Source organism: Bos indicus x Bos taurus, chromosome 2 (genome assembly GCF_003369695.1).
Source record: "Bos indicus x Bos taurus breed Angus x Brahman F1 hybrid chromosome 2, Bos_hybrid_MaternalHap_v2.0, whole genome shotgun sequence".
In the NCBI taxonomy this organism is placed as follows: domain Eukaryota; kingdom Metazoa; phylum Chordata; class Mammalia; order Artiodactyla; family Bovidae; genus Bos; species Bos indicus x Bos taurus.
In genome coordinates this window covers 61,959,458-61,976,401 of record NC_040077.1, presented here as the reverse complement: position 1 = coordinate 61,976,401, position 16,944 = coordinate 61,959,458, and the positions used below count along the sequence as shown (strand labels likewise).

Here is a 16,944-nt window from a genome sequence, read left to right as displayed (position 1 = left end):
TCATACAAAAAAACAATAAAGCACTTCAAAGCCTGGTGCCATTCCAGTGCAGCACACGCCACCAACAAAAGCCCTGGTGTCGGGTTTAATGGACTTTGATCAAAGGGCAGCTCTGGGAGAAAGCAGCACCGCCTCATGCCTGTCCTCTCCTGCTCCCCAAAGAGTGAACAAAACCATAGTTTACAAGTGGGTGACCATGATATCTTGCTGGTCTCCAGAACAGTGGATGATTGACGATTGGAACTGGAACTAAACAGCCAGTTCACTAACACTTATAAACAAGCCAGGCGATATTGAGTGAGAAAAGTAGAGTGGCAATCATCTGACTGAAGAAATGAATTTAAATTCTCCTAAAAAAGAAATGACTTTTTCAAATTTCGCACAACGTCCATTCCCATGTACTAATTAAAATTTTGGCAGTGAGCAGAACCTAGGCACAGCACGTTTTCTCTGTGGGCATAGAAGAAACCAACGAAATGCCTCAAAGACATCAGCTGAGCTGTTCAGAGGTGCCTCAGACTCCAGAGGGGCTGAGTGGGTCTTCACCCTGTCCGCAGACCTGCTCACTTCCCACCATCACAGTCCTTGGCTCTTCCCTGTTTATCAAATTAACATGAAATCCTCTGTTATGGGGCTTCCCAGGTGGCACAGTGGTAAAGAATCTGCCTGCCAATTGCAGGAGACCCGGGAAGACATGGGTTTGAGATCCCCTGAGGGAGGAAATGGCAACCCATTTCAGTATTCCTGCCTGGAGAATCCCATGGACAGAGGAGCCTGGTGGGCTATAGTCTGTGGAGTCATAAAAAGTCAGACGCGACTGAGCACACACACAGACACCTCTGCTATGGACTCTTCAGTTTTAGACTAAACTGGATCACTTCCTGTGGCTTCCATTTGTCCTGCCCTTACCTACTTGCATGCCCCTAGTTATGGAATCTCCTTTACATGCCCACTTCAATTCCTTCTGCTTCTCCTGCACCTGCTGCCGAGTTCCTCCCAGGCCTCACTGTGATGATATTACCTGTGAAATGTCTGCAGTTTTTCTTTCTCGGTTACCACTATCACTGTTAGGAGTTCAGGGTGGAGTTCAGTACCCCAGACTCCGGCTGGGAGTCCCTGACAAAGGGGACTTCCATTTGGTAATAGCCTTGTGAATAAAAAGGAACTGGCTTTATTAATAGACCTGTAAGTGCCTGAAAGCACCCCAGGAAAATTTGGTAAAAAGGTGTATGAAAGAAACCAGCCAAACCCAAGGCCATAATGGGACTTCCTATTTCTCACCCCAAAGTGAGCAGCAGAGAAGGTTACAGGGCTCGCTTCCGGTGGAGACATGGTCCAAGGGAAGCACACCTCTGGGAAGCACAAGCCCTGAACTCTGTCCCAAGTTCTCAGGCTGAAAAAAATTCAGATTAGCAACTCACCTTCCAGGGGTTGGGGGAGGAAGCCCTCAGGATGGAGACAGAAAATCCCTTTACCACAGACTCAAACTGGATGGGAGGGAGGCAGAAGTAATCCATTCCCCAGTTACCATTGCCTCCAAGAACCTCTGTCTCTTCTCCCTCCTGTTCATTTCCCACACTGCCATGAGGAGTATCTTTAGAAAACAAATCTGATCATGCTATTCATCTGCTTAAGAGGCTCTGATGACACTACACTACTTCTAGGATAAAGTCCAACTTCCTGGCAGGGCATGCATGGGCCCCCCTCCATCTGATCAGTGCCAAAGTTTCAGGCTTCCTCTACTTTGACTCACTTCTCATCACACGCTCACATTTGCACGGAATTCCCATTGTCAGGATGTCGGTTCCTATCACTAGGCTTTGGCACATGCTTTCAGTGTTTCTCTGCCTGAACCAGGACCCATTTCTTTATTATTATTTTTTTAAGTGAAGGAAACACACTTTATAAACAAGATGGGGGCCATCTTGGAAGGCAAGAGAGGCACCAGGGTATGGGACTGTCAGTTTTTATAGGGCTGGGTAATTTTATAAGCTAATGAGTGGGAGGAGTCTTCCAGCTATTTGGGGGAAGGTCTGGGGAATTCCAGGGATTGGGCATCACGCACTTTTTGACGCTTATGGTTGGCCTTGGAACTATCATGGTGCCTGTGGGTGTGTGGCTCCAGTTTCTTTTGATCTCATCCTTCATAATCCAGCTCATATGCTTCCCACAGGTAGTTATTTATTCTATCCTATGTTCCCAGAGCCTGTTTTCACATTTATTACACTGCATTAAAATGATTCACTTACAATCATCTCTCCCAGTTAAAGAGTAAGCTCCAAAAGAAAGTTAGTTGTTTTCCTTATCTTTGCACTTAGGAGACAGTCTTTTTAAAACAACAGATGTAGTGAGATGTAATCTATTTATATACTATTACTAATTAACTCATAAAGTATCCAATTCAGTGCCTTTTAGTATAATTATGTAACCATCACCACTCTTTACTTGTAAAATACTTCCATCACCCTCAAAAAGAAACCCCAAACCAAGTAAGCAGTCTCTTTCTTTCCCTCCCTCTCTCAAGGCCCTGGCAACTACTAATCTATTTTGTATCTCTATGGACTTGCCTATTCTGGCCACAAAATATAAATGGAACCAAATAATATATGGCCTTTTGTGTTTGTCTTCTTTCACTTAGTATAACATTTTCAGGGTTAAGCTATGTTATAGCATGCATCAGAACTTCAGTCCTTTTTATGGCTGAATAAGATTCCATTGTATGGATGGATATATATATACACATATGTATAGGGCTTCCCTAGTGGCTAAGACAATAAAGAATCTTCCTGCAATGCAAGAGACCTGGGTTCGATCCCTGGGTTGGGAAGATCCCCTGGAGATGAGTATAGCTACCAACTCCAGTGTTCTTGCCTGAAGAATTCTATGAACAGATGTGCCTGGAGAACTACAGTTCATGGGATCACAAAGAGTTGGACAGGACTGAGCAATTAACACACACACACACGCCATATTTTGTTTATCTGTTAATCAACTGATAGACATTTGGACTGTTCTCAACATTTGGCTATAATGAGTCATGCTGCTATGACATTTACGTGTAAGTTTTTATGTGGATATATGTTTTTAATTCCCTTAGAAGTACAATTGCTGGGTCATACATTAAATTTGTGTTTTCACACTTTAAGAAACTGTCAGGCTGTTTTTCAAAATGGCTACACCATTTTCCATTCCTAGCAACAGTGTATTAGTGTTCTAATTTTTCTACATCTATGCCGATACACATTGTCTCTCTTAATTTTAGTCATTCTAGTGGGTGTGAAGTGGTATTAGTGGTTTTTGATTTGCATTTCATATAAATTTTTTAAAATTAATTTTTATTGGGGTATGGTTGATTTGTATATATTTATAGTATTAGTATTACTCTTGCCTGGAAAATCCCATGGACGGAGGAGCCTGGTAGGCTGCAATCCATGGGGTTGCTAAGAGTCAGACATGACTGAGCGACTTCACTTTCACTTTTCATTTTCATGCATTGGAGAAGGAAATGGCAACCCACTCCAGTGTTCTTGCCTGGAGAATCCCAGGGACAGGGGAGCCTGGTGGGCTGCCATCTACGGGGTTGCACAGAGTCGGACACAACTGAAGTGACTTAGCAGCAGCAGCATAGTATTAGGTTCTGCTGTACAGCAAAGTGAAACATTTATATATAATAATCTTAATAAATGTTTATATAATGAATAATCTTTGAATGCCCTGTGGTAGGAGAGACAGGGTGGGACCTGGGACCCATTGCTGCAGCCCTTGCAACTGGACAAATGGCTCCTTGAGCAACAAAATACAAAGAAACTACAAGGGACTGAAAATAACTGTGTGCACTGTGCAGTTGGGGCAGGACACAAAAAGATCAAACAACCCAACTGCTACTTCTCAAGACCAGGAGCAAAATCTGGGTGTTGGGAGCAAAAGCAGGGTATTGTGCATGCCCCCTGTACTCAGTACTACCAAAGAAGCAAACTACCTAAGCCACCCCTCCAGCCAAACCTCTGGACACACCCCTGTTCTCACTCCAGCTTGCTCCTCCTGAATGGGAGAGCTAGCAAGGGAACCTGTTGCATATTCTTGCTCCCTTCTACTGCAGCAGGGGTCCCAGGAAAGCTTTGTCTGACTTTCTTGTCTGGTCTCTGATCAATTTCTGTTGATTAAGGAGGCAAAAAACCCTGGTCCATAACAGTAGTACACATCCTATAGACACTGGTTAAAGAACAATTTCAGTTTTCTTTTCATTCCACAAATAATTGGGGATCCACAATGGGCTAATGCATTTGGTATAATTTGGCAAGGTTATGAAGGTATTAAAAGATGCTTACTCCTTGGAAGAAAAGTTATGACCAACCTAGACAGCATATTGAAAAGCAGAGACATTACTTTGTCAACAAAGGTCCGTCTAGTCAAGGCTATGGTTTTTCCAGTGGTCATGTATGGATGTGAGAGTTGGACTGTGAAGAAAGCTGAGTGCTGAAGAATTGATGCCTTTGAACTGTGGTGCTGGAGAAGACTCTTGAGAGTCCCCTGGACTGCAAGGAGATCCAACCAGTCCATCCTAAAGGAGATCAGTCCTGAATATTCTTGGAAGGACTGATGTTGAAGCTGAAACTCCAATACTTTGGCCACCTGATGCGAAGAGCTGACTCATTTGAAAAGACCCTGATGCTGTGAAAGATTGAGGGCAGGAGGAGAAGGGGACGACAGAAGATGAGATGGTTGGATGGCATCACCAGCTCAATGGGCATGGGTTTGGGTGGACTCCAGGAGTTGGTGATGGACAGGGAGGCCTGGCGTGCTGTGGTTCATGGGGTCACAAAGAGTTGGACACGACTGAGCCACTGAACTGAACTGAAATGATGAAGGTAGACTTTGTAGCTGAAAGCCCTGAGTTCAAATCCAAACTCTGCTACTTATTGGCTACATGAACTTAGGCAGGTGATCTTTAATCTTTCTGAGCTTTATTGGGGCAGGGTAATATTATCTGACTCTGGTACTGCCCTGAATGTTAAATAGTCTTGAGTTTTTAAGGGCTTGGAATACTGAGTACAGTACATGTTAATTATTATCACCGAGTGAACTGAAGTTACAAAGGCAAACAAGAAAAATGCCTAATAATAGCACTATGTGATGTAAGCTGTGACAGAGATATTTATATGTTTCCACAGTAATGAGGCTACCCTCTTGTCATTATTAGGCTATTATGCAAACTAATTACATCATGTTTACATAGTGGCTTGAATTCTAAAATACATACTAAATAAATATTCTGATTTAAGATGTGTTACCTTCAAGAAGATCCAACCAGTCCATTCTGAAGATCAGCCCTGGCATTTCTTTGGAAGGAATGATGCTAAAGCTGAAACTCCAGTACTTTGGCCACCTCATGCGAAGAGTTGACTCATTGGAAAAGACTCTGATGCTGGGAGGCATTGGGGGCAGGAGGAGAAGGGGACGACAGAGGATGAGATGGCTGGATGGCATCACTGACTCGATGGACGTGAGTCTCAGTGAACTCTGGGAGTTGGTGATGGACAGGGAGGCCTGGCGTGCTGTGATTCATGGGGTCGCAAAGTTGGACATGACTGAGCGACTGAACTGAACTGAACCTTCAAGAAAGTAGTGCTTTAGCATACTGAGAAACAAGAGATTTTTGGATAAGAATGATTTATACTTCATGAATAAAGAGCTCCTGTGATCAATTTTCTTTTTTGCTGTCACAATTTTTTTTCCAACTAGACAGTACGTGGGAAACAAAGTAATTTTTTATATGTATGACATGATTTCTTATTTGCAGTTCTTAGGTCAACAAAACAAACATTTTTTACAATGTTGGCATTTAATAAAAAACGTAAAGTTTGTTTTGAATTTGGAGTGCATATTTTTAAATTTCAGTGTGCTAAAGAGCTCTCCTTTTCAGTTCCATAGAATTTTTTATCAGCAGACTGGTAAGCATTCTATAGATTTTTAATGCAAATATGGGTGTTTTAATGCAAATGTAAATTTGCCTTGGGTGAAGGCCATTCTAGATGGCCTTGAGGAGAGTAGACCAGGGGACTTGAAGACTATGACAGAGAAAAGGCAGGCTGTGAGCCAGGTCAATGATGAAGTTCTACGGCAAGGAAAGAAAGATGAGACAATCAAGGAGAGGCTCGTGAGGAGAAAGAATTAGGAGATGTTGAGCTAAAAGCCTTCAAAATGAAAACAATGGCTGAGGGAAAGCAGAGACTGCAGTGTGACTGAAACTGGAAACTGTCTGGAGATTTATTCCACAATGGAAAGAACTGCTGTCTGAAGTAATGAAATAGAAGCAGCTCTGGCTCAATGGGGCTTCCCCAGTGGCTCAGATGGTAAAGAATTCACCTGCAATGCAGGAGACCTGGGTTTGATCCCTGGGTCAGGAAGATCCCCCTGGAGGAGGAAATGGCAACCCACTCAAGTATTCTTGCCTGGAGAAACCCATAGACAGAGGAGACTGGAGGGGCTAAAGTCCACGGGGTCACAAAAGAGTCAGACCTGACTGAGCATGCACATGCTGGCTTAGTGAGAGGAGAAGAGAAGCCAAGCCCAAAGAAGATTTATCCTAAGCAGGAGCTGGATTTGTTACCCATATGAAGTTAGAGTCCTTTCTTTTGCTTATCTGTGAATCTCTTATGCACCAAGTTTCTCTTCAGCTATTTTATTTTGTATACATATATAATGAATGAAAGGGACCTCAGAGCCATCTAGTGATCTAGGGACTTAAGTAGCTGGGCAAATGATGCTGCTGGCTCTTATGCATTAAGAGCCAAAAGAGGATGAGAAAAGAAGAGGTGAAGGGAAGGGCCCAATTTCCCACAGCTGTTGCTAAAGCAAGAGATACCCATGAGATGATGGCAGGAGAAAATGAAAATTATAGAGGCAGGCTTTTTATATGATTACTCCACTCATTCTATTTTATCCAGAAACAGCTTTTAATTACTTGGAAATGACAATATAGACTGCTATAGCCCATACCTTTCTCTCCTTCCATCTGGAGACGCCCTACTTTATCACTCCTTGGAAGCCAATGTAGGAAAATCGAAACACTGCAAAACCAAGAGAACTGGGAAGTCATGTATGTGGAAGAAGGTGTAGAAAGAAGGAAGAATCTTGAGAAAGTGGATCCTATCTGAGACAGTGACCTTGGTGATGGCCTCTAGAAGGAATTGGTTACTGAAGGGACAGCCAACTGGGCTGTGCAAAAAGTCACCCTGCTTCGTGGTGGTAGGAGTACTTCTTTTCGTTTGAGTTGGACTTCAACTTGAGCTTCATTTGGGTTAATAAATAATCTTTTTAAAATGTAAATATATCTAGGATGGGTAAAGAACTGTGGCTCATACATTTATATGGATTAATTTTATGCAGGGTGTTATTTAAATACTTAATAACAGCTACAGCAGAGGTATTAACCAGAGTCCTTGAGGCCCAGGCTGTGAAGGATCACGGGAGGTCCAGGTGGTGGGTGAGGGAGTACAATGAAGGGATTGAAGACGTGGCTGTTTACTGTTACCAAATACTTAACATTTAACAGCCAGTACACTTATACCCATATACACTGGTATAGTGCTAGCCCTGGTTCCATACATTTTTAATAAGCTGAGTTCTGTGACAAAATATTCTGATTAAGAGAGGAGGGAGACAAAGATAATGCCAATGTCATTCTGAATGAACACCAGGGGAGAAAGAAGACAAGAAAGAACAAAATTAATATAAAAATTCTGTCCAGGAAAATATTCTTTCATTTTCCTCCTCTTCCCAATCACAGGTCTCCCTGTACCCAGGACCCATAATCTTACTAATACTAGCTCTATATCAATCCACAGGGAACAAATTTGCCAAAAGCCCATATGCTAAAGACTAAGCCAAGGTGTCTTAGACAGTAAAGAATCTGATTGCAATTCAGAAGTCCCAGTTCAATTCTTTGGTCAGGAAAATCCCCTGGAGAAGGGAATGTCTACCCACTCCAGTATTCTTACCTGGAGAATTCCATGGACAGAGGAGCCTGGCAGGTTACAGTCCATGGGGTCGCAAAGAGTCGGACATGAATGAGCAACTAACACTTTCACATGCTAAATGTCAGTCCACCTGAAACCCAAATCACTGGAGACCAATTTGTCAGATGCACCACATTCACTGGCTTTCTAAAAATCATTCTTAGAGTCCACAACGTTTTGAATGTGATGAACTGGAAGAGTTAAGATGACTGTGGTGAACCAGGGACCCAGGCTCCTTCCTGCCTGGGTTCATCCTCTCTCTGCCCTACAGGTTCTCTCTCTGCTCCTTGGAGCCTCCAAGTCTCCCTTACTCTAAAGCTGACAGCCTGGGCAAGTCTCACACTAACAAGCACAATCTATTCCTCTGGCCTTGGGAGGTCCTTCTTTGCCCTAACTCTAACCTCCAGATGCAGCAGCCACACGCTGGGACAGAGATAAAATGAACATTCCTTAAAATGCTGACACTACAGAAATATTCGTAAGCTATTAAAAACCATCCAATTAGAACTGTTATCAACATTTCAGTTAAACAAGTTTTTGATGACAGTGGGCAAAGTTAATTTGGCAAAGTTTAATCGGTAAAATTGGAAGTATCCTAAAAATGCTAAATGTAGGCAACTTTTTTTAAAAAGGCTTTAAAAAAGGATCTGAAAGACATCAGTATAAATAGAAAAATTCCCATAGGAAATGCTGAAATTTTGGCAGCACTCAGAAGAACATGTTGGTTAAATTTCCTTAGGATTTCTCAACAAATTGAACATTTCTTAAGATGCATGAAGCTGGAGGGTATAAAGACAAAGGGATAAGCAGCTACCTCACCTAAGGTCCTTAAAGCACACTTCACACCTTGGCCAACAAACAAGGAAACAAATACAAAGCAAATCGAATAAAATGGTCTCTTCTCATTTTAAGATTCCCATCTATACAAAACCATTTGTGTAAAAGGCATGCATTGAGAAATCTGTGTGAGTTAACACTAACCTTTTGAAAGGTTAAACACCTAATTCAAGAAAAGCAAGATTTGCTAAGGGTGATAGGTGATTTTTTTTTTTTAACTTTCTATACAGATACATAATTTTCTTTGGAGACACCTAAAAACAATAAACATACACACACACACACACACACACACACACACATATGTGGGAACATGTGTTTCAAGTTCTTAATATTTATCTTAGGAAGGAACTCAGACAGTTCAACAGGAAATTTTAGTGGAAAAACAGCTACAAATCATGGTTTTAGTTATATATTTTTAAAATACCTAGCATATCTATTGATTTTTATAGACCAAAATACAACATAATAAACACTACTAAAATAAAAGTACTTTTTAAAATAAGAGAAAAATATATTGGAAATAATTCTTTTTTTTTTTTTTAAACAAATGTGACAGAATGGCATTCTGGTATCCTAGAAAAGAAAAATGTACTAGCCCTCCAAATAGCATACAAAAAAATGTAATAAGGTTCCACATAAAAAACATTATATATTTTATGGAACTAAACTTGAGATTAAAATTTTAATTTTGCATTATGAGAAAATGTGTACGGACTTCAATTTCATTCCTATAATAGTGGATCAATTCTTTCAAAAATTACAATTAAACTCCCCATTAACTCTCATACCATTTTGAACCAGAAGAGCTAGGAAAAAGACAGTTTGAATGACTATATGCTCCTCTAATATATTATCTCTTATTCAGTTGCTATATGGCCTCCAAATAGCATTTGTGATTGTACAGACAATATAACAAATATCCATATACCCATCATTCAAAATTTACAGATACTAACATTTTAATATTTACGTCTGAACTTTTTTAAAATAAAATACTTCTGATAAAGCTGTTGCCACACTTTTAGTCTTCCTTAGACTCATTCTTCTTTTCTTTCAGAGGCAATAAGTTTAATATGTATTCTTCCAATCTATGTTTACATATCTTATTTTATATATATGTATTCACAAATACATAATATTATTTGTGTGTTTGTGTGTGCTGTGCATTAAAAAAATAACATGTTTTCAAAATATGGTCATGTTCATACATATAAACCTAAGTCATTCATGTTAACTTCTAAGTAGTATCTTGTGACAGTTGATTTAGCCATTGTCCTATTGATGGACATTTGGTTGTTTCCAATTTTTTGCGTTCCAAAAAGGATCACTGAGTACACATCTTTGTACATGTATCCTTATATATATGCAGAAGAATGTATTCCTTGCTATGAAACTATTTTAGTTGTAGGAATGAGGTATTACCTCATACCAGTCAGAACCGCCATCATTAAAAAAGTCTACAAATAATAAACCCTACAATCCCACTCCTAGGCATGAAGGAGGAAACAGACAGAACAGGCTTCGTCTTGAAAGCAGGACTCCATCTTGGGCTGGACTATGGACTTTGATCTATATGCCCAGTATCTATGGAAACAACAGACCAACTGGAAAACCAGACCCCCGCCCCCGCCCCCATGGAAGAGCCCCAGGGCTCATACCTAGACTCTCCTCAACTACAAGAATACCCTAATGATCTGTGTAACCGAATAGAATCATAAATTCTATTATGCTTATTGGGGTATGACCACAGGCCTATTGATAATTGTCCACTGTTAACTACCTAGGCCTAAGGCATATGAATCACGGGTTATCTTTGACCGTATCTTTCTTTTCCTTTGTTCAGACTAGTTTCAGGGAATTTGGGGAGGTGGGTTTGGGCATGTACACTTAGGGTATATAAGGTTTTCACAAAAACTGGTCGGGGTCCTTGGCTAAGAGGAGACTCTGCCTTGGGCCCACCGATGTAATAAACGGCACTCCACTATCTACATTGTCCTTCTGAGTGAGTTTGTTTCCCGGAACACGTGGCTACAACAGGCATGTATCTAGGAAAGAAGAAAACTCTACTAGAAAAGATACATGTACTCTAATGTATGTGCAGCACTATTTACAATAGCCAAGACACGGAAGCAACACAAATGTCCATCAACAGATGATTGGTTTAAGATGTGTCATACACAAACACACACACACAATGGAATACCTGTGTACTCAAGAATCTTCACAGCTTCTATTGGACATATTCTCTTTTTAAGAATGAAGGAAAATTCTCCCATTTTTGAGCCATTCTTTTATGTCAATTCTACAAAATTGCATGCAACTTTACAAATATTTTTTAAAAGATATAGTTTTGTAAATATTTAATATCCTGCTAATTTGATTTTGAATTGTAAATGTCAAGAGTTCTGTTTGGGGTTTTTTTATGTTGTATTCTGCTTTGTTAAAATGGAAAAATTATACATTTTTAGAATGTTTTTATGAGTAAATTTAACATACTGTAAAAACATTTTTTTAATGAAAAAAGAATGAAATAATGTCATTAGCAGCAACACAAATGAACCCGGAGATGATCATACTAAGTAAAGTAAGTCAGACAGAGAAAGACAAATATCAAATGATATCACTTATAGGTGGTATATATATAAATAATAAATGGAAACTAAGGCACACAGAAGTTAAGTGACTTTCCAAGATCCCCAATCAGTGGTAGAGAAAGGATTTGAACCAGGCAGACCAGCAGTAGACTCCTTGCTGTTAGTATTTTGCTCTACGAATTCTTTACATTGCCTTTTGACAGGGTCTGTGTGATACCCGTTGGGAACACTTGACAAAATATAGTTGATTTGGAAAAAGAAAGTTGTTCGGTTTTTTTGTCTCTTTGTTTGCTTTTGTTTTGCCCATTAGCTGAGTATTTACCAAGTATGAGAACTGGGGTAAGCTCTCTCTCATACAGTTCAGTTTAGTTCAGTTTAGTCGCTCAGTCGTGTCTGACTCTTTGAGACCGCATGAATCGCAGCATGCCAGGCCTCCCTGTCCATCACCAACTCCTGGAGTTCACTCAGACTCAAGTCCATTGAGTCAGTGATGCCATCCAGCCATCTTATCCTCTGTTGTCCCCTTCTTCTCCTGCCCCCAATCTCTCCCAGCATCAGAGTCTTTTCCAATGAGTCAACTCTTCGCATGAGGTGGCCAAAGTACTGGGGTTTCAGCTTTAGCATCATTCCCTCCAAAGAAATCCCAGGGCTGATCTCTTTTAGGATGGACTGGTTAGATCTCCTTGCAGTCCAAGGGACTCTCAAGAGTCTTCTCCAACACCACAGTTCAAAAGCATCAATTCTTCGGTGCTCAGCCTTCTTCACAGTCCAACTCTCACATCCATACATGACCACAGGAAAAATCATAGCCTTGACTAGACAGACCTTTGTTGGCAAAGTAATGTCTCTGCTTTTGAATATGCTATCTAGGTTGGTCATAACTTTCCTTCCAAGGAGTAAGCGTCTTTTACTTTCATGGCTGCAGTCACCATCTGTAGTGATTTTGGAGCCCAGAAAAATAAAGTCTGACACTGTTTCCACTGTTTCCCCATCTACTTGCCATGAAGTGATGGGACCGGATGCCATGATCTTCGCTTTCTGAATGTTGAGCTGTAAGCCAACTTTTTCACTTTCCACTTTCACTTTCATCAAGAGGCTTTTTAGTTCCTCTTCACTTTCTGCCATAAGGGTGGTGTCATCTGCATATCTGAGGTTATTGATATTTTTCCCGGCAATCTTGATTTCATCTTGTGTTTCTTCCAGTCCAGCGTTTCTCATGATGTACTCTGCATATAAGTTAAATAAGCAGGGTGATAATATACAGCCTTGACGTACTCCTTTTCCTATTTGGAACCAGTCTGTTGTTCCATGTGCAGTTCTAACTGTTGCTTCCTGACCTGCATATAGGTTTCTCAAAAGGCAGGTCAGGTGGTCTGGTATTCCCTTCTCTTGAAGAATTTCCCACAGTTTATTGTGATCCACACAGTTAAAGGCTTTGGCATAGTCAATAAAGCAGAAATAGGTGTTTTTCTGGAACTCTCTTGCTTTTTCCATGATCCAGCAGATGTTGGCAATTTGATCTCATACTGTATCTGTCACTTAATACCGACAACCTATGAAGTAAGTAATATTCTAATCTGTGTATGTGAATCCAAGGCCCATAGCAGTTCCATAGCATGCTTAAGGTCTAACAAAGGAGTCTGCCTGTCCAGCACAGATGTTTGGGCAAATGTACCAGAAAATGGATCCTGGTACAAAATAAAAATTGTTGGGTCCCATAAAAATGCTTGAGCTGCAGTGCAACATCACTAATTATTATAGAATACAAGTCAAAACCACAATGAAGTATCATCTCACAACCAGTCAGAATGGCCATCATCAGAAAGTCTACAAATAATAAATGCTGGAAAGGGTGTGGAGAAAACGGAACCCTTGTGCACTGTTGGTGGGAATGTAAATTGGTGTAGTCATAAGGAAAAATCAATATGGTGATTCCTCAAAAAACTAAAAGTGGAGTTACCATATGATCCCAAATCTCACTTCAGGGCATACATCTGTGTTGGGGGCCAGAGTGAGGTACTCCGCCCATGGCAAAGGTCATGAGGAAGGAGGCTCGACATACGCAAAGGCGGGATCGAGCCTCAGGAGTCCCCCTGGAAATCCTCGAGCGTCTACCCCCATAACCAGAGCCTGCCGACTTTACTACTTTGTGCTCTTACCTACACCTCTGACTTTACGGGGGGCTGTCCCCCACCACCTCTTTCGGAGAAGGAGTTAACCTAGAGCTCCAGTCAATAAAAACTCTTGGGTGTGACAAGAGTGTTTTAACCTACAAACTCCTCTGAAGGTTCTCTAGCCTGCCTGACAGGCTCGTCCGGCCACATGTGATTGCTCACAGCCTCCCAACCGTGAGAGGCACAAGATGCTTTAAACCTTCTAAAAACAGGTTCCTTAGAAAAGTTAGAAAACTATTAGTATAAGTATAATGGGCTGATTAGAAATTGTATTGGTGAAGGGTTTTTCATTTGTTGAGCCAATGTTTGTTGCTAAGTCTCCACATCTCCTGCCCTTACACACATTAATGAATATATAGAAGAAATAAGTATTAACCTTTGATATTAATCACGTTAGACCTTAAGCTAAGTAAATTCTTTCCTTAACTAAAACCCACTACACCCTCACCCTGTAGGAATGTAACTTTACTTGGGTGGCGTCTGTTTTGAGAATAATCAGCCCTGGAGAAATAAGTGTCCTGATTGACTGACCGCTGTCACAAGGAGAGGGTCGTAAATTGTCAGCAGGCCCCCTTGGCCAGAAGATGATGTAACACCCCTAAGACCTCTGTATACATTTGTGTGAAGCACCTGACTTTAATAAAAGTCAGGACTGCTGTCCCCACGTGACTTTTGTATAACATCTTAGTGTATAAAAACAGACTCTGGAAAATAAAGAATTGGGATCAGTTTCTCGAAATACTGGTCTCCCCATGTCGCTCTCTCTCTCACTCTGGCTGAGTCTCCATCTGGAGCGCGGAACCCACCATGCTTACTAATTATGCCTGGGCTTCTAAGATCTGACCGGGGAGGCCTCAGTGTCTCCTCTCCTTCGGGAGAACGGAAGGACGCCTGCGGCCTACGTAAGTGGTGCAAACTTCTTGTCTTGAGGTTTTATTGGTCTCCCGCGTAAACCAAGCTACTCAGCCTCTTTTCTCCACTGAATTTTCCTACTGAGCTATCCTTATTCTATTACTCTTTATATCTTTAATTAATATCTAATTGAAGCTATTGTATCCTGATCCTCGCCTATGCCGTCTCTCCTTCGAATACCCTGGATCAGCCGGGGCTGGTCCCCGGCACATCTGGAGAAAACTCTAATTCTAAAAGATACATGCACCCAATGTTCATAGCAGCACTATTTACAATAGCCAAGACATGGAAGCAACCTGAATGTTCATCAACAGAGGAATGTATAAAGAAGCTGTGGTATAGATAGATATATGGATAGGCTCATTGAAAAAGACTCTGATGCTCAGAGGGATTGAGGGCAGGTGGAGAAGGGGACGACAGAGGATGAGATGGCTGGATGGCATCACCGACTCGATGGACGTGAGTTTGAGTGAACTCCAGGAGATGGCGATGGACAGGGAGGCCTGGCATGCTGTGATTCATGGGGTCGCAAAGAGTCGGACGTGACTGAGTGACTGAACTGAACTGAACTGAACTGAAACATAGCAAGACACCTCAGCCATAAAAAAGAATGAAATTATGCCATTTGCAGCGATGTGGATGAACCTATAGATTACGAAACAAAGTCAGAGAAAGACAAGTATCATATGCAAGCACTTATAAGGACTCTAAAATGTGATACAACTGAACTTACTTACAAAGCAGAAACAGACACACAGACAGAAAACAACCTTATGGTTACCAAAGGGGAAAGGGGGTGGAGAGGAATAAACTAGGAGTATGGGATAATTTTCACAGATATAAACTACTATACATAAAATAGATAAACATAAGGTCCTGCTGTATAGCACAGGGTTCTATATTCAATATCTTATAATAACCTATAATGGAAAAAAATCTGAAAAAAACACATAACTGAATCACTTTGCAGTACATCTGAGACAAATTCAAATATTGTAAACCAACTGTTCTTCAATAAAAATCCCAAACAACAACAAAAACCCAATAAAATAAAATAAAGGTGCTTCCTGCAGCCAGATCTTAAAAAAAAGGCCCAGATTATAACACACTAAATAAATAAGAGAATCCCAAGTTCATAGTGATATTTTTTAAAAAGGAGGAAATCAGAAGTTTTTCTCTACAGAAAAAATGCCAGCTAATGAAGAAGCAATGATGGAATTCAAAAAATCACTATTTCAAAACTGCTTCAGGCAAAGATCAATGAATGTTAAAACCAAGGCGTGAAAGGTTTTGGAAACAGTAATAGTCATGTGATCTCAAAGTATCACACCATAGATTACATACTAATTGTAAAGAGAAAAGGGTACCTTTATAAATTTGTCTTATTTTGGAGAAGCTAGTTTCTCTTCATGTTTTGTCTATTCAGGCCAGTCTCCTCTGACGCTCTCATTGTTTGCCTATTTTTTCTACTAGCTTGTTTGTTTTACTAACTGAATTGTATAAAGTTATATACTTTGACAACTGTAATGCAAAATATCTTTACTGAGTATGAGACTTGTGTATGTCACTTTTTGTGGCAAATTTAATATATCTTTCCCTACCCTCAGGGTCTCAGAGATAGTCTCCCATATTTTCTCCTGAAGGCAGGTATTCTACTTGGCTTGTTTTTATAAGGAGCTGAACAGTGAGCACTGATCTATTACTGTTGAAAAATACAAACCACTCTTGCAGCCTCCTTATATCAAAGTCATCCTTTAGTTCTCAGAGCTTTTCCACCTTTACATGGAGACTCCTTTCAAAAGCATAAACAACTGAAAATTACTATTTAAAATAATATATGGTAAAGTCATAGTTTCACGGTATTAAAATAAATAGAAAAGAATATAATCTTACATGAGTGAACAACATTTCATCCCTGAGCTCTTCAGACCTTTCATTTGGAGTCCAAGCTTCAGCAAACTGCAGGAAATCCCATTTTTCTTTATCACCCTCCTCGGCCTGAAGTTTTTCCTTCCTCCCATTCAGTGTGCTTCCTGTAACCTGAGCCTGTAAGATGGAAAAGCATATAGATTTTACGACAGGTTGCCTCACAGATGACATTTACTAAGCAGTAACCTGGTTTTGCATTTGAGTCACAAGCAATCCAATAAAGAAAATCTTATTTTTTCAATATATCATGGGCTTTAGCAATCAAGAATCACTCAAGGTTCAAGAATCCTTTTGAGAAAGTGTATGTTCTCAGCTTACAAAAAGGACTTGGGGTTTGAAAATGTTTTGTTTCCTTACTAGCTCATCCTCCCCTGGCCTCTAAAATGGTAGAGAAGGACTTGGAAGACAATAGGAACACATGTAAATTCATGTTGCTCTCTTATTACCAAGGACAGCAGGTAAAGTATTACCAACCGA

General features: G+C 40.5%; 1 protein-coding gene across 3 annotated transcripts in view; it reads right to left on the bottom strand.

Annotated features, from left to right (window-relative positions):
• ZRANB3 (zinc finger RANBP2-type containing 3) overlaps positions 1 to 16,944 on the bottom strand; it is a 313,962-nt gene that overhangs the window by 49,795 nt on the left and 247,223 nt on the right. For all 3 annotated transcript variants that reach the window (XM_027561929.1, XM_027561942.1, XM_027561936.1), the window contains one exon: positions 16,432 to 16,584. In XM_027561929.1, coding sequence (XP_027417730.1) covers positions 16,432 to 16,584 — 153 coding nt within the window. The remainder of the gene's footprint in view (positions 1 to 16,431; positions 16,585 to 16,944) is intronic.